The sequence below is a fragment of the Pelobates fuscus genome, chromosome 8 (assembly GCF_036172605.1).
Source record: "Pelobates fuscus isolate aPelFus1 chromosome 8, aPelFus1.pri, whole genome shotgun sequence".
NCBI classification, from domain to species: Eukaryota; Metazoa; Chordata; class Amphibia; order Anura; family Pelobatidae; genus Pelobates; species Pelobates fuscus.
In genome coordinates, this window is record NC_086324.1 from 39,727,127 (window position 1) to 39,747,692 (window position 20,566).

Consider the following 20,566-nt stretch of genomic DNA (forward strand, 5'->3'; position numbering starts at 1 on the left):
TTAATCCTAGCAGGTAATTATTGCAGTTTCTGCAATAATTAACTGCTCAGGCTTAAGGGACCTGGGAATATGCACCTAGAACACTTCAATGGGCTGAAGTGGTCTGGGTGCCTATAGTGTCCCTTTAAAAAAAAAATATGTTTCCTTTCAAAACTTGAAACTGTCATTTGTTAGTAATCTTATGCTATGTCTGGCATTACTAATTTACCAAAAAAAATGCTCAGTTTACTCATGCCATAACATTGTAAAATTAGAAATCTAAACGTCCGCATATCTGAGCTATTAGAAATCTAAACGTCCGCATATCTGAGCATGTCCGAAACATTAAAAAAGGTTTGGAAACCCATAGCGTTTCTAATCATTTCAAAACCCATCATAATCTTAATCCAGAACACCTCTTCTTTTGTCCATTAAAAATAGTAAAAAAAAAAAGCATTGGAGAGGTGAAGATTATAATTAAAAAATAGGTTCTGAAGAAATGAAATTTATTTTTAATTTTAATACCTTAATTCCCCATGGTCTTGATACCGGAGAAACTGACGGAAGCGAAGCACAGAGAGATGGACACAGGTTTCTTCAGGAAGGAAGAGATTCTTTATTGGATCACCGATCGGGACTCAGAGGGACTAGCGTCACCAAAATACCACAAGTTCTGAGCCCCGGACAATAGTGCAGGCTCCTTATATAGGCACATAACTCCTCCCATATTAAGCTCCACCCGCACATTATCTTGACCAATCAATACAAATAAGAATTAACTTCCTGCTTGACCGCATGGCTTGTCCAGCACAATGGAGGAGGGGAATACTACATCCTGTATTCTTGCACATGCTCCGTACACTACTGATCGTATCTTGCCTCGTGCAACCAACTGATCGATACGTCAGCATATGCACGTACACATGCCACGTGGTGATCTCGGCCTACTAAATGTATTTTTACCGAGATTCCACCACATTCCCCCCTTTGATGCCTCTTGATATTTCACAATTACTTGAGGCATCACTTAACCTTAGTTTGCATACACCGCAAGTTACCCTGAACCAGACCAGACTTAACTTATGATGTGAATCTTCAACACTCATCTTCCTGCATTGGTTCTCCCTGATCTAGAGCCTTATACTTATAAATTGCCATTATCTGTGCAGCAGCCTTCCTCTCTGCTATATTTTCTATCAGGCTTTGCACAGACCTAACTACTAAAGGTATAAGACACGGCAGGAGTAGACACAACATTAAAATCAGTAGGACTCCACCTACCACTGCCTTAAGCCCTCCAAACCACTCATACCAGCTACCAAACCAACTGCTTGGATTATACCCTTTCCATACCTGAGTAGGCACATGCGCTAGTTTAACCATATGGCTAGTAAGCTCAGCTATTGCTTGCCCTTCGTCATCTATTTGAAGACAGCAATTGCTCAGGTTAAACTTCCCACATACACCTCCCTCTACTGCCAAAAGGTAATCCAAGGCTAATCTATTTTGGTAGACTGCTGTCCTCATCCTGGTATTATGCTTCGCTAGAAGATTGAGCGCTTGTGATGTTTCGTTAGTAATAATCTCAACCACCGCCTGTAATCTTATAATACGGTTGAGCATATAAATAGGGGTTCTATAACCAAAGGTACCATCTTCTGCCCACGTGGCTGGCCCATAATAATCTATGATACGCTGGGGAGGCCATTCATCATCTTCCCAGGCACCTATCTCTATGGGTCCCCTTTTCTTCCTATGATTCACATCATACACTTTAACACCTAAAGTCTCACCTGTTTCAATCGGTAACAAGAAGAAGGATGGTTTGAGCATACCCAACACACATGCCCCTTCCCAGTCCTGTGGCAACTCCGAATAGGCTTTCTTACCACAGATCCAGTACAAATTTGCTGGGGCTCTCCAGGTAGATGTGATGGATAAATCAAACCACACATCCTTTAAATTGGCGTATCTAGCAAACGGGTTAGATGGTTCTGAGACATTTGAAGCAGACCACCAAGTTGTATTCTTTGTATCATCATCATAAGCTTTTTGCCCTAGACAAGTTAATTCTCCTACAGAAGTATTATACATTATTCCTTTCCTTGCTATGCAAACATAACCTATGATGGAGGTCTTTAATCTCCACTCAGATTTACCTCTAACACTCATATGATAATCGGCTTGTGTAGATATTAATTGGTCAACTGCCTCAGAACCGGACATTACCTCCTTTGCTTCCCAAGGCCATTGGTCTCCCATATTAGTACCTCCACACACATAGCAGTTGGTAACATTAAGACTACCGGCAATACTTTCAGCTAAGTCAATGAACAGGTTTTTAGCATTATGGGGGATCTTATTATCTATGCTCATCTCTTCATAAAAGGAATGGTATACTTGATGAGTTTGGGAGGATACCGTATCAGTCTCTATCCCTATAAACAATACTGTCCCAGGATCTAAACCCGTCCCGTATATCTGAAACCCAAATAAATTACCATATTTGTCTAAGAACTTGTCGGGGTTATTTATAAGTATATGGACTGGATTGCATTCCATAGACTTACAATATGGGCTGGTAGGCAACTTAGTCACTATCATGTCTTTGTCTACTGTCTGTCCCCAAGTCGCCCACCCCACACAAGACCAATATGGGCAAAAGTTATAGTCTTTATTTGGGCATCTAGGACTCACATATTTATTTTTACTACTGGGACAAATATATTTATCATTAGACCCATACGTCCTCTCCCATCTAAGATCCCCACATACATTCCACGGCTTTCTACCACTTGATATCGCTTTACACGCATCAAATAGCAGAACACCCGAAGAATGTACGGATTCTAACACTGTCTTATTAATTAGGGTCCCCTGAGGATCTCCATTCCTGAGAGTCAACCAAACTGTACGAGGTTGATACTCCGGACTGAAGCACCTAGGTTCTCCTACTCCTAAATGGCACACACTATAGTCTATATTTAGGTATCTACATCTCGATACATCTCCTTTACACTCGTATTGTGAATGCCAAATTAGGGTTTGGGAAATATGGTTACCTGTTCTTGTAGTCTTAATGCATACCTCACAGCTAGGGGTGTCGGTACCTCTACCTTCCTGAATATAAAAATACACATAAATAAACACTATCATCAATACATCTTTCGTCGTCATCCTCAGTCTTCGTCCGTGCGAAGGCACCTCAGCTTCCAGGATGTAAGGGCTGCAGGGAATGGAGTTCTGCTCGTCTTCACAGGAGTCCCTTCGAGACTTTCCCTGGCTTATAAACTATACGTCGGTGAGCGGACAGGCTTTATTATGGCCGTCTAAAACACTCACTTCACCAAATCCCTGTAACAATAAAATTTGTAATCCACAAAAGTTCCTCGTTACTCCGACTGAGTAGTGCGTTTTAACCGGATCTTGCAGGGATTCTCTGGATCTGCTGTAACTTGCCAAGAATCGACTGCTGCTGGTTTAACCCTGGAGTGATGTATCCACGGAGTCACTTCGGCTACTTTTATCGCTGTAGGGGTAGACAAAAGAACAACATAAGGACCTCTCCACTTGGGCCTTAACGGTACATTATTCCACTCTTTAATCCACACTTGATCTCCTGGATGATAACTATGAACTGGGGGATAAATATTCACAGGTAATCTATCTTGTACCCATTTCTGTACCTCCTCCATAGTCTTACCCAACTCTACAACCTGCTGCCGGGTAATTCCTTCTCCCAACTGACTCAAGTCCCCCCTTAAGTTACCAAGTACGGGAGGTGGTCGCCCATACATGATTTCAAAAGGAGAGAGGCCCATCCTTCTGGTAGGGGTACTGCGGATTCGCAATAGAGCTATGGGTAAGAGAACGTTCCACTTAAGTTGGGTTTCCTGACACATTTTAGCCAACTGATTCTTAATAGTTCTATTCATTCTCTCTACCTTACCAGAACTCTGGGGTCTATATGCTGTATGAAGCCTCCACTTTATACCAAGCATATGAGTCAGTTGTTGTAGGCACTGATGAACAAAAGCTGGACCATTGTCCGATCCTATAGAACAGGGTAGTCCATATCGGGGTATTATTTCTCGTAGCAGGAATCTCACAACTTCTCCTGCTTTCTCTGTACGAGTAGGACATGCTTCTACCCAGCCTGAATAGGTGCACACAATTACCAGCAGGTAACGATGTCCACCCGATTTAGGCATCACTGTAAAGTCAATTTGTAAATCGGACATGGGGAGTCCCCCCATAAACTGGACTCCTGGTGGCTTTACTGGTCCTTGTCTTGCATTATTTTTAGCACACGTTACACATCTTCGTACAATGGCCTGAGTCAAGTTGGACAATCTTGGTATGTAGAAATGTTTTCTGAGAGATTCTTCTGTGCTGTCTCTCCCAGAATGTGTCCCGTTGTGATAATTTTGGACAATTTCTACCGCTAGTGATGCTGGTATGACTATTCTTCCATCTTCTAGCTGATACCACTTGTTCTCCAAATACTTTCCTGGTTCAGTCTTTAACCACTCCTCTTCTTGAGCTGTATAAACTGGAGTCCATTGGGACAGTGGAGTTGGTATAAGAGCAGCTATATGCCCCACATATTCCTGTCTTCCTGATTCAGCAGCACGCTTAGCTGCACTATCTGCCATCCGATTTCCTTTGGTTACATCACCATCTCCTCTCAGATGCGCTCGACAATGTATGATACCGACTTCTTTCGGCTCCCACACTGCTTCCAATAGTTGTAGGATTTCAGCTGCGTATTTGATTTCTTTGCCTTCTGAATTCAGTAGTCCTCTTTCTTTATACAAAGCTCCGTGAGCATGAGTGGTTAAAAACGCATATTTGGAGTCCGTGTAGATGTTCACTCTTAAACCTTCAGCCAATTGTAACGCTCGTGTCAGTGCTATCAATTCTGCCTTTTGTGCTGATGTCCCTTTCGCCAGTGGCCGAGCTTCTATCACCTTGTCTATTGTTGTTACTGCATATCCTGCATAGCGGATCCCTTCTTTCACATAACTACTGCCGTCGGTATAATATTGAACATCGGGGTTCTGGATGGGAAAGTCGCGAAGATCTGGTCTACTTGAGAATACTTCATCCATTACTTCCAAACAATCATGTTGACTTTCAGTAGGTTGTGGCAAAAGGGTAGCTGGATTTAAGGTGTTTACAGTCTCTAAATGCACTCTTGGGTTTTCACACAACATTGCTTGATACTTGGTCATACGGCTGTTACTAAACCAATGATTTCCTTTGTAATCCAACAACGTCTGTACTGCATGTGGGACTCGTACATAAAGTTCTTGACCCAGAGTGAGTTTATCAGCTTCAGCTACTAGCAGGGCGGCTGCAGCTACGGCTCTTAGACAAGGTGGAAGTCCGCTGGCCACTGCATCCAGTTGCTTAGACATGTAGGCAACAGGTCTTTGCCATGATCCCAAGTACTGTGTCAATACTCCCACAGCCATTCTTCTTTGCTCATGTACATACAGGTAGAATGGTCGTGTGTGATCAGGTAGACCTAATGCTGGGGCACTCATCAAAGCCTTCTTCACATCTTCAAATGCCGTTTGCTGTTCTTGGGTCCATAAGAAGGGGTCGTGCTCTGTGCCTTTGATAGCTGCGTATAGAGGTTTTGCCAGTATCGCGTAGCTGGGAATCCATATCCTACAGAAGCCTGCTGCCCCCAAGAATTCTCGCACTTGTCTTCTATTCTTGGGTATCGGTATTTGGCACACAGCTTCTTTTCTCTCTGGCCCCATAATTCTTTGACCTTCAGAGATATGGAATCCCAGATATTTGACAGTTGGCAAACACAACTGAGCCTTCTTTCTAGACACCTTGTATCCTGCCTTCCAGAGAATGTGTAGTAGATCGTGCGTTGCTTGCTGACAGATTTCTTTTGTAACTGCTGCTATCAACAAGTCATCTACATATTGTAAAAATACACACTCTCCTGGGATGGACTCGGAATCCAGTAGATCTTGACTTAGAGCTGAACCAAATAGGGTAGGTGAATTTTTAAACCCTTGGGGCAGTCTTGTCAAAGTCATTTGGCGTTTTGAGCCCGTTACAGCGTTCTCCCATTGGAAAGCGAAAATACATTGACTTTCTGCGGCAATTCGGAGGCAAAAGAAGGCATCTTTGAGGTCTAAGACTGTAAAGTAAGTAGCCCCGCCCGGAATTAAAGCAAGCAGGTTATATGGATTGGGTACAACTGGATGTATACTAACAACCGCATCATTGACTGCTCTCAAGTCCTGCACAGGTCGATACTCATCTGTACCGGGCTTTTGAACAGGCAGCAATGGGGTGTTCCAGGGGGAAGTACCGAATTTTAGGATACCATACCGTATGAACTTATCCAGATAAGATTGGATGTTCTTCTTAGCCTTCTGCGGGATGTGGTATTGTCTTAGGCTTACTGGATAAACCCCAAGTTTTAGTTCAATTTTTATAGGTGGAATATTGCGGGCCAGTCCTGGTGGGTTGTTCTCTGCCCAAACTCCTGGTATGTTGAATAAGGACTCATCACTCCTAGGGTTTTGGCTAGTCAACGCTGTATAAAGTCGCCACTCTTCTTCCTTTGGTACGGATAATGTCATAATACCTGAAGGTCCATTAAACTTTAAGGATGTTGTTCCATTTGGTAGGAACGTAATCTGCGCTTGTAATTTTGATAGCATATCACGTCCCAGCAATTGGACTGGACATTCAGGCATATAAAGGAATTGATGTTTTACTACGTGGCCTCCCAATGTACAGAGTCGACTTTTAAGAACCGGTTTTTCAGCACTTCTTCCAGTTGCTCCTATCACAGTAATAGTCCTTCCAGATGGAGGAGCAACTAGATTAGTCACCACTGAATGTTCAGCACCAGTGTCGATCATGAACGCACTCCTTTTTCCCCCTATTGATACATCGACCATAGGCTCCGCTCGACCAAGGGGGATGGAGCCCGGTCGGTATCAATAGTCCTCCATAACCGTGTCAGCCAATCCTACAAAGTCCCTGCCTTCTCTATCGCGGGACCTTTGCGCTGCTGGGAAATACCTATCTTCCCTAACACTTCCTCTGTTCCCATTACTCCCTCTATTCCCATTACTCCCTCCGGGGCCTCCTCTACCTCTCGCTCTGCCTCTAAAGTTTCCATAACCTGTCCTAGGTCTGTCTCTCTCACACTGTTCTCTTCGAGGACACTCATTTCTCCAATGCCCTTCTTCCTTACAGTATGCGCACTGATTTCTACTTAGAGGTTCCTCATTCCACTTACTATCGCCTCTATCTGGGCCCCGTCTATCTACGCCTGCGATCGCTACCGCTAGCATGTCTGCCTTTCTACGCATCTTGCGCTCTTCCTCTTTCTTACTTTCTGTTTCCCTATTCATATATACCTTATTCGCTACCTCCATTAGTTGGGTGATAGACATACCTGCAAACCCTTCTAACTTTTGTAGCTTGCGCTTAATATCTCCGTAAGCTTGGCTGACAAAGGCGGAGTTCACCATTCGGGAATTATCTGCGTCTTCCGGATTAAAGGGGGTATACAAGCGGTATGCCTCCAATAATCGGTCATAAAAGACACTGGGCGCTTCATCACTTTTCTGAATCACCTCAACTGTCTTCGACATATTAATAGCTTTCTTTCCTCCGGCTTTCATGCCAGCAATTATAGCGTCTCTATAGGCTCTGAGTTGAACCATATCAGCACCATTTACATTCCAATCGGGATCGGTGTTGGGATAATGTGTTGCGGCCCATGCTGATGGATTGGCTTGGTTTAAAGTACGGGCTTTATCCTCTAGTGCTTTAATGGCTGCTTGATTAATTCTTGTCCTTTCCTCATTGTTGAACAAAGTCATTAATAACTGCTGGCAATCAGCCCATGTCGGGTTATGTGTCTGTACTATTGAGGTGAACAGATCAGTCATAGCTTGTGGTTTCTCAGTATACGAGGAATTGTGGGTCTTCCAATTTAAGAGATCGGTTGTCGTGAACGGGACATATACAAAGACCGGGTCAGCATGTGCCATTTGGCCTGCGGCATCGATATAGGCTGACCCAGGATTCAGACGAAGAGGCATCTGATAGTGTTTTAATTGTTGGGCACCGGTCAATTGTCGGGTCTGTATGGGGCTACGTGGAGGGGCGTCAGTCATAGGTTCCAGTCGGGGAGAAATAGGGTATGGGGATGTGGGAGCTTGGTTTTGGGAAAAGGTTGTAAATAAAACACTTCGAGTCGAGCTAGATGAAGCTTGACCGGAAGTCTGAAGTGGCGCCAAATCAGGATATTCGGATTTAATGGGGGTTGGTTCTGATTCCGGAAGGGGAGATTTAGTACGAGAGGGGGTGGATTCTGTACTGGAGGAGGAAGCGGAAGTGGATGAGGACAATGAGGGAAGGGTTGCAGGACTTCCTGCATTTGCGTCACTTCCTCTTAACGGAAAGTAAGGGGGCGGCAAAGGGATCTTGGACTCAGAGGGGGGGTCCAAAATGGGCCTAACACCAGTCCTAGTGGACAAACAAGTCCTAGCTACCATGAGGCGACATTGCTCCTCGTGGCATGTCTGGAGCCATTTTGGCGAGTCATTTACGGCCTGTCTCCAACAATCAATATAAGGAAACTGGCCGTAAAGTTCAGGCCTACCCGATACAGCCACGTGTAAGCGCTGTACCAGAGTTGGATCCAAACTGCCACGTGGCGGCCATGCCGCAACCAAAGTAGGCCACTCCCTAGTACACAAAGTGACCAAACGTACAGGAGACATTTTAACCCCAAAATCACATATCTTGAATCCCTTTTTAAAATTCTTCACCATACAACCTAAGGGATCCGGAATCGTTGACTGCGACGCGCCCATACTTATCAATGGAACGTCGTTGACAACGAATATTATGCACGCGTACTATTCAACAGTCACACCCGTTTCCTCTGGCAACAGCACCACGTGGTACAGTTACCAAGTGAAACGTATACAATAACACAATAAACACTCAGGGAATTCCCGTACACACACAGCTGTTACACCAGTCACTAAATAATCAATATTATGCCCTTTGGCGAAACTATACAGTCACCCACGCTATAATTCTCTATATACGAATTACCCGTCTATAACACACCCCAGTAACATCGTCTTTTACAAATAGCGGTTACAGTACGGTTAGCATAGGTCAAAGCACAAGTTAAGGGCACAATACAATTATTAGTGGTTATGGTGTTAAACATGCAATGGACGACAATGATTAGTACTTATATACAGTGTCAGTAAATATACAGGGTTATGGTACCGTGCACTATAATACAGCAACACACTATTAACACTCTCGCTAGACGGCTGAGCTCGCGCTATCTAACAAGATATACACTTTACTAAACAATCTTTATCACATTTACAATTCCCAACTAAACTATTGGCCAGTACCTTGATGGACTACCTAAAAACAATCTACATACGTTTTGGTTAGCCACACTGCCCAAGCACCACATATAGCGAGCTAGAGGACCGAATTTACACAGACGCCTCTTAGTCGATTACTATCAAAAATCTAGTGGGTTCCAAATTTACACGCCTTCCCACTTAGCCAAGATAGGTTGAGAGCTAGCGAACCGAATTTACACAGACGCCGCTTAGTCTCCCGGTCCCTCCGACCTAGCGAACGTAATATACACCCTAGAACGCTAGTCTAGATAAGACACCGGTGTCCGGCTAGGGCTATTTACACCAGAGCCCCGCCTGACTAACAAAATCAAACGGTCTGACTAAAGAGCGTTCGATCGAGCGGTGCGCCTTCGCTCCTTCCCTCCGACAGAGGGGGCAGATACACAGATTTAAACCCCTTTGGGCCTACCGCACAATCGGTATACCCCTAGTGGGTCTGCCGTCTAAAACAGCAGTTGTCTTACCTCCTCGTTCCTGAACCTGAGTTCACACTCATCGACGGGGACACCCCAGCACTTCTCACGTAGAGGCCGATGATCTCCTGGACAACAGACCAGTGGCGCCGAGACGAAGGGAGGTCCACGCAGAAGTTCAGGGGTGCAGCCGTAGAGAACGTGGGCAAAGATAGACCGTCTCACGCCTCTGCCTCTCAGCTACCGTTGAACGATGGGCTTCCCGGCCAATGCACCAAATGATACCGGAGAAACTGACGGAAGCGAAGCACAGAGAGATGGACACAGGTTTCTTCAGGAAGGAAGAGATTCTTTATTGGATCACCGATCGGGACTCAGAGGGACTAGCGTCACCAAAATACCACAAGTTCTGAGCCCCGGACAATAGTGCAGGCTCCTTATATAGGCACATAACCCCTCCCATATTAAGCTCCACCCGCACATTCTCTTGACCAATCAATACAAATAAGAATTAACTTCCTGCTTGACCGCATGGCTTGTCCAGCACAATGGAGGAGGGGAATACTACATCCTGTATTCTTGCACATGCTCCGTACACTACTGATCGTATCTTGCCTCGTGCAACCAACTGATCGATACGTCAGCATATGCACGTACACATGCCACGTGGTGATCTCGGCCTACTAAATTTATTTTTACCGAGATTCCACCACAGTCTCAATTCAGACTTTGAGATTTGTCATTTTATCTAATTCTTATGCTTGGGTTTTAGTTCCTCTTTTATGTTCTGTTTTTCACTTTTACATTTGGATAATTTTGTGTCTTCACCCATAATTTTATCTAATTTATCTACTTTATCTACAATTTATCTATAATTTTATCTACTAAAGGGGTTGGCACTTTTAATATAAACACTATATGTTGGTGTTATTTGATTGTTTTTATATTTACCAATTGTGTTTAATATACACTTCTCTTTAAGACTGTTTTATGAAGTGTGCATATTCATGTACTTTTTATTTGTTGGATATATAAATTGTTTATTGTGGTGATATACCTCTTTTTAATTAGACAAAACAGATATGTGTTTAGCCTTGGCACAGTACTCAAAACGGATCTGTCCGTAGTGGAACGCATAGATCCGATACTATGCGTTCCAGTGACGTCATAGGTGTGTCCCAGGGTCAAAAAACGGAAGTGACGCGCATAAGCAGACGGGGGATGGCCATTGGTACACCCCGAAAACAGGAACCGGAAGTGACGCGCACGGAACCCGTGGTGGAACGCAGGATGCGGTCCACACGGAGAAAACCCGGTAGGAGAAAGAATTTACACTATATAAAGACGCTAAAAGGCTCACACTCATAATATTGACTGATACCAACTGAGGAAGCCCCCACCATAGGGCGAAACGCGTTTTGGACTTATACAGTCTACATTTTGAACTTTTATCTGGACAATATTGTCTATTACAGATTTTTTTGTTTTGTTTTTTCTTTTATATTCTGAATTTTAATTGGGAAGATTTATTTCCATTTACAATAAAGTCTCCTTATTGGATCAACATATTGGAATATTGCTATTTCCTACTGCTGCCTGCCTATCATTCATGGAGGAATACCAAGGAGGATGGGGACATCCTATTAAGAGTCCCACCGCGCTGCACATAAGAGCCATATGTCATATTGGCTCTAGGCTTGTGAGTAGTATTGCTCTGCTGCTGTTTATTGCATCTTATTTTTACATTTTACACTATGATGCTTTGTTTTCTCTTTTAGAACCTACAGATGTGTGCTCCACCTATTGTATGTATTAATTGTAAAATGTGTTGACTATAATTGCGCTTATCAAAGCTGTTGCGGCAATACAGGCATCGATGACCCATCTACCTACACGCTATTGGGTCAAGACAGCTATTCCCGCGATGTTTTAGCTATACATTTGTTAATGGGCCTGGCACAATTAACCAGCATGTTTATACTCTCGCTTTCCTTATACAAAACTGAGACAGTTTTTCCTAGGAGATTATTTTCTTAAGCTGTGAAATTCATAAGTAATGTAAACCCCCCTCCCCCCTCCCAACTCTTTCTTTTTATTCTGTACCCTACAAACCTAAAATAAAGATTGACAAAAAAATAATATCTGCTTATACAGGGAGTGCAGAATTATTAGGCAAGTTGTATTTTTGAGGATTAATTTTATTATTGAACAACAACCATGTTCTCAATGAACCCCAAAAACTCATTAATATCAAAGCTGAATATTTTTGGAAGTAGTTTTTAGTTTGTTTTTAGTTATAGCTATTTTAGGGGGATATCTGTGTTTTCAGATGACTATTACTGTGCATAATTATTAGGCAACTTAACAAAAAACAAATATATACCCATTTCAATTATTTATTTTTACTAGTGAAACCAATATAACATCTCAACATTCACAAATATACATTTCTGACATTCAAAAACAAAAAATCAGTGACCAATATAGCCACCTTTCTTTGCAAGGACACTCAAAAGCCTGCCATCCATGGATTCTGTCAGTGTTTTGATCTGTTCACCATCAACATTGCGTGCAGCAGCAACCACAGCCTCCCAGACACTGTTCAGAGAGATGTACTGTTTTCCCTCCTTGTAAATATCACATTTGATGATGGACCACAGGTTCTCAATGGGGTTCAGATCAGGTGAACAAGGAGGCCATGTCATTAGATTTTCTTCTTTTATACCCTTTCTTGCCAGCCACGCTGTGGAGTACTTGGACGCATGTGATGGAGCGTTGTCCTGCATGAAAATCATGTTTTTCTTGAAGGATGCAGACTTCTTCCTGTACCACTGCTTGAAGAAGGTGTCTTCCAGAAACTGGCAGTAGGACTGGGAGTTGAGCTTGACTCCATCCTCAACCCGAAAAGGCCCCACAAGCTCATCTTTGATGATACCAGCCCAAACCAGTACTCCACCTCCACCTTGCTGGCGTCTGAGTCGGACTGGAGCTCTCTGCCCTTTACCAATCCAGCCACGGGCCCATCCATCTGGCCCATCAAGACTCACTCTTATTTCATCAGTCCATAAAACCTTAGAAAAATCAGTCTTGAGATATTTCTTGGCCCAGTCTTGACGTTTCAGCTTGTGTGTCTTGTTCAGTGGTGGTCGTCTTTCAGCCTTTCTTACCTTGGCCATGTCTCTGAGTATTGCACACCTTGTGCTTTTGGGCACTCCAGTGATGTTGCAGCTCTGAAATATGGCCAAACTGGTGGCAAGTGGCATCTTGGCAGCTGCACGCTTGACTTTTCTCAGTTTATGGGCAGTTATTTTGCGCCTTGGTTTCTCCACACGCTTCTTGCGACCCTGTTGACTATTTTGAATGAAACGCTTGATTGTTCGATGATCACGCTTCAGAAGCTTTGCAATTTTAAGAGTGCTGCATCCCTCTGCAAGATATCTCACTATTTTTGACTTTTCTGAGCCTGTCAAGTCCTTCTTTTGACCCATTTTGCCAAAGGAAAGGAAGTTGCCTAATAATTATGCACACCTGATATAGGGTGTTGATGTCATTAGACCACACCCCTTCTCATTACAGAGATGCACATCACCTAATATGCTTAATTCGTAGTAGGCGTTCGAGCCTATACAGCTTGGAGTAAGACAACATGCATAAAGAGGATGATGCGGTCAAAATACTCATTTGCCTAATAATTCTGCACTCCCTGTAAAGGGAACAATCTGAATCAAGAATCTATATATTAATACAGCGTTCCCTTTAACAATAGAAACCACCTAAAATATATTGAATACATACATTTGAAAGGAGGTCCCCTTTCTGATACATGAGAACATATGTAGCAAGTTAAGGGTAAAGTACAGAGATTAATTGTAAATCAATGTTTCTAATAACATCTACTTTTCTTTTGTTTTTGTGTTTTTTTTAAAAGCAAATAAACTCTGTTGCTTTTGTATATAATTTCTCTGTTCAGCATGAAATTAATACAACAGAAGATTTTCGGAAGAAATTAACAAATTGGACATTTTGTGATGTCCAACGTGTGGTGTGCTTATTGTAGAGTATGCTAAATTAACCATATTTGTAGACACATATCCTGTGTAAAAATAAAAACAATTGCAGGAGGTAATTCAGAAAAAATAACATTGTGTGCATTTTGCAGGGTGCGAACTGTGCTACAGATTGTTAAAGGGACACTATATATTTTTTTCATGCAGGCTCTATCAATCATAGCCAGGGGAGGTGTGGCAAGGGCTGCATAAACAGAAATAACGTGATTTAATTCCTAAATGGTAGTGAATTGAGCAATAGTTAAATAAAAAATGAATGCACACCAAAGAACCTTAAGAAATCTCTATCTAGATTTATTAAATCAATAATCAGTATACATAGCTGCAGTCAGTGACACAATATAGGCTACAAATAATAAACAGAAATATTTACCACAATTCACAAGCCTAATCGGGCAGAAAGACGACTCAAACAAACAAACAAACCCCCCAACGTTTCGGCTCCTCCTGGTAGCCTTTATCAAGGGTGTCCAGTGAATTGAGCAATAAAACCTCAGAGGCATGATCTATACACTAAAACAGCTTCATTAAGCTAAAGTGAATTTGAATGCATGTTATTTATCTTATATATCACATTTTATTGATACGTCTCGTACTCATTAAAGGGGAGCAGTCATGCTTTTCATATTTATGCTCTTTTTAAAGAGCATAAAATTCTATCTATACATTGTGCTAGCAAATGTAGAGACGAGGATAAAATGTATTTAAAAATAGGTCTATCTCCCACCTGTCACTCAATTCTTTGACATAGACTCAATGCTGAAGTATTGATTGATTGATGCTCTCCCAAGCATAGTGTCCATAGTGTGTGTGCTGTGGTTGCTATGGTAACTCCTTAGCTGGCGCTGGTTAGGGAGTGTTGGAATGGAGTGAGTGATGTCATTCTGTTTAGATCAGGGGTTTCCAACCCAGTCCTCAAGTTACCCCTACCAGTCCAAGATTTAGGGATATCCTGTTGTGTCTAATGTGTTTTTTTTCTTTTCTAAAAACACCTTAGACACAACTGGGTAATCCCTAAATCTGGACTGTTAGGGGGTACTTGAGGGCTGGGTTGAGAACCACTGATATAGATCCTGGCAATGAAGCCAGCATGTCCACATCATAGAAATGGTTTGCCATGCAAAAGTAAGTGATCCCAAACAGGGTAAATAAAAATAAAAAAAGACTGTAGGTAGAGTGCTGGTAGGCTGGAGGTGGGTATTACTGAAGTGTAACACCTACCACTGTAAGGACATTGTGGTGCGGGAGTGGAGCGTGAGGCGAGTCCTAACAGATTATCTTTAAAGGGACAATCAAGACACCGGAACCACTAATACATCATGCAGTGGTTCTGGGCCATAAAGACTGTCCATGCAGGTTGAAAAGTTTTTTTTCTTAGAGAAAACAGTGTTCACATTGCTGCCTAATATCACTTCTAGTGGCTGTGCTCTGATGGCCACTAGGGTGGCTTCCTAGATCCATTCCTGCAAAGATTACAGGACTGACGTTTAGCGTATTCAGGCTCTGTGCTTTTCTATGGTGCCGCATAGTAATTGACACTCATGTGTACTAGCACCCAGTGCTTCCCTAAAGAAAGCAGGGCATTGGCTGAGATCATCAGTATGGATGATCTCAGCCAGTGGATGAGAGGCAGCTGTGGCAATACCAGTGCACCAGGGAAACTAAGGTGAGTACATTATTCTTTATTATATGGGGGACTTATTCATTCTAGAGTTAGGAATACATTTTTATATTTCTTTCACTACAGTGTTCTCATCCATATTTAGATTCAGGGGCCTCCCTATATAAATAAAAAAAGGGGGGAAAGGGTTTTACTTAATTTTTTTCCAGCACCACGACTCCTCCTCTCGTGACATCATCCCGTCGCTTTTTCGTCTTCTCGTCTAATCATAGAGAAGTAATGGGGATGATAAGTACATGCTCAGTACCTAACAGGCACTCAAGATGTTCCGCTGTGAGAATTGTGTCAATCTTCATTGTCACAGCTAACCTCCAATAGGAGCAAAGCAATGCAGTTCATGGACTTTTATTCCTCAATGCTGTTCTATGAGAAGCATTGTAATGGACTGTTAGATGTGTAAGAAAAAATCCCCCCTCCCCAATTTATATTTAGATTTGGGGATGCTGAGTCTAAATAAAGAGGAGAACATTATAGCCCTAGGTATACAGGTTTGCATTCCTAAAAGAATAAAGTATTCCTTTAAGTATTCCTTTAAAGGGACACTATAGTCACCCAGACCACTTCAGCTCAATGAAGTGGTCTGGGTGCCAGGTCCCTCAGGTTTTAACCCTTCAGATGTAAACATAGCAGTTTCAGAGAAACCGCTTTGTTTTCCTGACACTATAGTGATCCTTCTAGTATTCCTTTAAGGTATTCTTTGGAAAATCTCTCCAAAACAAATATTTTTTACTTTAGTAGAATTTGAGTGAATATTTTAAAAACCTGTAAGCCATTAAAAATCTGTTTATAGGCTGTTTATTATATGATTATATATGTATATTTATTATGGAAATTTATCAATTTGCAAGCATTAGACTTGGCCTTAAAATTTTATGATTTATTATGCATTGTATTATATTCCTCTCTCGTAGCTATGCAATGGTGGCTCTGTTACGGATCTTGTCAAAAGCATCTTGAACTGTGGCCGACATCTGGACGAAGCCATCATCTCGTACATCCTCTATGGAGCTCTCTTGGTAAGATGGCACATCTAGCAGGGGAGGCTGTGTGTGTCTTTCTGATCTTGCTGATGTTATGGTTGTCTAATAGCGACAATAAGTTGCCCGCTGTGCTCTCGGCAAGGGCTGGACCAGTCTTTGTTAAAGGGTGGACAGATGTTCCTTCACAATGAATGCAGATTGCACTCATTAAACTCTTAATACTAGAGTCATTATTTTTTAAACTGGGGGTAATTTTTTTTTCTTATTTAGGGTCTTCAGCATTTGCACAACAACAGAATCATTCATCGTGACGTCAAGGGGAACAATATCCTGCTCACGGCAGAAGGAGGAGTCAAGCTGGTTGACTTTGGTAATGACTGCGTGCCATTTAACGTCTCAGTGTATTGTTTATCCCATTTCCTCAATTTGTCGTCTGCTTGGAAGTTTGTGATACACCACAGGTTTAGTGATTACATTCAGCAGGAGTCATTGAGTCCTTTGGATTTAACAGATGGAGCTCCCTCGGAGTTTCTGTCACATAATCTGTTTTGGGTGGCTGCAAACAGTCTCGTTTTAAGCTCTAAAAAATAGCAAGTCATTTATTTAACAACTCTGTAGCAATCTGCTTGTGTACCTCATATTCCCGTGCTTTGCTCTCATTAAAATTCAATATTCCATCTTTGCATATGAAAAAGGAACTGATCATTTCGCTCAAATGGTGCTAACAGCCTGGAGCACTTTAATTCCCTTTGAGCAGAAGGTAAAGTGGTCCTGCGGGCCCCAAAACCAACAGATCTATTTCATTTGTGATTATTACGGTTGATGTAAGCCTGATTGAAATGAAAACATAAATAAGAGGCTGAAATACAAAGTGAGAAGTGGTTTAAGACAGGAAAGATGTATTGGATTAGCATATATTATTTATTTTTCCCCCTGTATGGTATTGTGCTAATTATCACCGTGATTATTTTAATATAGTCTTGTGCCTATAGAATAAAAAAAAAATTGATTGGAGCTGGAGAACAGAGTAGAATGGGATTTTAATGGGAATTAGATTTTTCCAAATTTTTACAGTTCTTGAGACTTTTTTTTTTTTACAACTAGGTATAACCCTTTAGTTCCTGATAGAAGTGCATAAGCCTAGTAATTCAATAAAGCTCTACTACTGTAACATTGTTCACAACCAAGATGAAGTCTAAGATTATTTGAAGACATCAAAAATACATATGAATAGATGACTTTTTATACCCCATATGTATTAAGGAAAGACTCTAAAGTAAGAAATGCAAGTGCAGATTTACTCACTTTTAGTCCCCTGGTGTGCTGGCCCCAGTATTCCTACCCTGATTGAGATTATCATTACTGATGATCTCAGCCAATCCAATGCTTCCTAATAGTGAATCTGTATCTCCTCACAGAGCGGCACTGGCTCTATGATAATCTATGGGGAGTGTGAGGAATCTTCGTGCAGAGCATGAAGACACCAAACATCAAACCTGGAAAGATTTAGTGGCAGCCACTAGAGATGGCCTTGGAATGCAATGATTGTAAACACTACATTTTCTCAGTAAAGTATTTGCATTGCAGAGACTGCATTGACAGTCTCAATCCACCAGAACCACTACATCAAGCTGTCGTGATTCTGGTGCTTTGCGTGTCCCTTTAAATTTGTACTTGGTATGTATGGTAGTAGATAGGTAGTCACTTAGATTCATGTAACAGCCATTGAAAGAAGAAAGAAAATAAAGTTAATTGAAAGACAATAACATCCAGTGAGAGAAAACATAAATCGTCTCATAGCTTAGTTTTATCTACAGGCACCTTTTCACAATGGCAATATCTGGATCAGCAATTGCAAATTGAACCTGGAGCAGGGCTAGACAACCCTCGGAACTACACATGTTGCTTTGCATGCAGTATGGCATTATGGGAGATGTAGTCCACAACATCTGGAGTGCCAAAGGTTGCCTACCCTTGACCCAGAGCTATGCAATTAACTTACTAATTAATATGATTTGCATATTTAAAAAAAGATGAAGTGTACAAAAAAAGTTTATAAAAATTCTCCAATTCTACTATTGTTATGGTACTTTTTCAGTAAACCAAAATGTTTAAATGTCTATCTGTTCCTGTCCAAATTAAAGAGAATTGAATTGCGTATATACGCTGAAGTAATTCAGTCTGACACACGGAGTTCAGGTTAAAATAACTTCGAGGAAATTTATTGGCAAGTGAAGCAAGAGCGGGCGCGCAGGCCCTTTTAAGAGGCATTTTTCGTCATCATTGATTATCAAGATATCAGTGAATAAACATCATTAATTGGATTAATTGTTAAGTGTCTGGATTAGTGTCCACCTATTAATATAATTAATTGGCTCAAAAACTAAGTGGTTAGCTTCGTGTCCACCCACCAAGAGGTGGTATTCTTTTGGACACGGGTGGGGACAAGGGGGCTTGAGCGTCATTTTACACGGTCAGTGATATCAGGTCTTGTGGTCAGGTGCAAGGTCTCTTATGAATAGAACATTTCATTACTACTGTGTTCTCATGGCCTTTAAATTATACTATGTTGCGAGTAGGGGAAATTCAACAGTTCCTGGGTTAGTCATGTCCTTACGGAGAATACAGTCTTTGTCTATTGTGTTAGATGTGCTGAGAAATTCTGTCATGTAACGTAGTTTTCAAATGGAGAAGTCAGGTTATGAGGACAAAATGGAGGATTTGTCACAGCATCAGGTTAAAATGGAGTTAGTGCAATAATTCAATACAAGTTCAATAAAGATTTTTTAATAATTCTACATCACTGATTTGCATATTTAAAAAAAGATGAAGTGTACAAAAAAAGTTTATAAAAATTCTCCAATTCTACTATTATGCCATCTCGTAATCATCATCTTTTATCAATGCGAGATAACATGAAATATTATTTAATGTGACCCTTTTTAAATATTTGGAAGATGTCTCTACCCCCATGCCTAAATTTATATAAGGACAAATTGGGTGGTACCTGTAATTCTCTCTCCGAGTTACTAGTAGAGAAAGGGAGACTGGATTTTTAAAAAGTACTTTCTTTATTTGAAGATTAACCACGCGGTTGAGTATCTCCTAGTTACTTGTGTTATTTACTTATTATAGAAACAACTCTCCCCCCCCTCCCCCCTCGGTATTTAATATAATGTTGTGTGACTAAGAGAAGAGAGATTTGAGTATCCCTTGGTCATACATTTTGTATAAGGTTAGAATTAGGAGATTGTGGCATGCTGCAGGCAAAGGTGTAAGGAATTGGGGATACCATCCCATCTTCTAACTATAGGCCTCATAACAGGGTCTAGGGGGTCTAAACAGTAAAGGGCTCCTGACCTTCCCCCTGTGTAATATTCATTTTTATCTCCTTGAAAACAGAGTGAGAGGAAAGCATGCATTGTCACTCCATGTCCTTGTTATATAAAAGTGTTCTTATTTATTGCAATGTCTTGCTTTTTTATTCAGATGTTATTTAATATAGTGTTTTACAGGCAAACTGATAAAACAAAGAAAATATGAATGGCTTCGAAAAAAAATGTTGACTATGAATTTTTAGAACAACCCCCCTACACTATAATTCTGTGTCCATTAATACAAATGGGAGTCTGTGATGACCTTGAAAATGTACATGTATGTAGCTGAATGTCTTGGGTTTATCAGAGAGACTGTGACACCTGCCACCACCTGCTGTGAAGTGAATGGCTTTGTGTCTGTAAATAAATCCTGACTAGCGTTTCTCCCCGTGATCAGATTGCACTAACATTTAAGGCAGGTGCACGGTCTATAAATAGAACTTATTAATGAAAGGTCTTGTCGACTTCCGCAACTGTAAGTCTTTGTGTTCTTTTTTACTTCTTCGTCTAATGCATGTTCCCAGAAGCAAAAACATTTTATTGTCAAACTGCCGCTCCATCAGTTTCTATTTATCCTTTAAATCCAAGCAATTTACGAAAGACCGTTTTATCTCAAA

General features: G+C 41.5%; 1 protein-coding gene across 1 annotated transcript in view; it reads left to right on the forward strand.

The window, feature by feature from the left end:
• MYO3B (myosin IIIB) overlaps positions 1 to 20,566 on the forward strand; it is a 382,767-nt gene that overhangs the window by 66,622 nt on the left and 295,579 nt on the right. The window contains exons 4-5 of the mRNA XM_063429713.1: positions 16,504 to 16,608; positions 16,843 to 16,942. Of these exons, the coding sequence (XP_063285783.1) occupies positions 16,504 to 16,608; positions 16,843 to 16,942 (205 nt within the window). The remainder of the gene's footprint in view (positions 1 to 16,503; positions 16,609 to 16,842; positions 16,943 to 20,566) is intronic.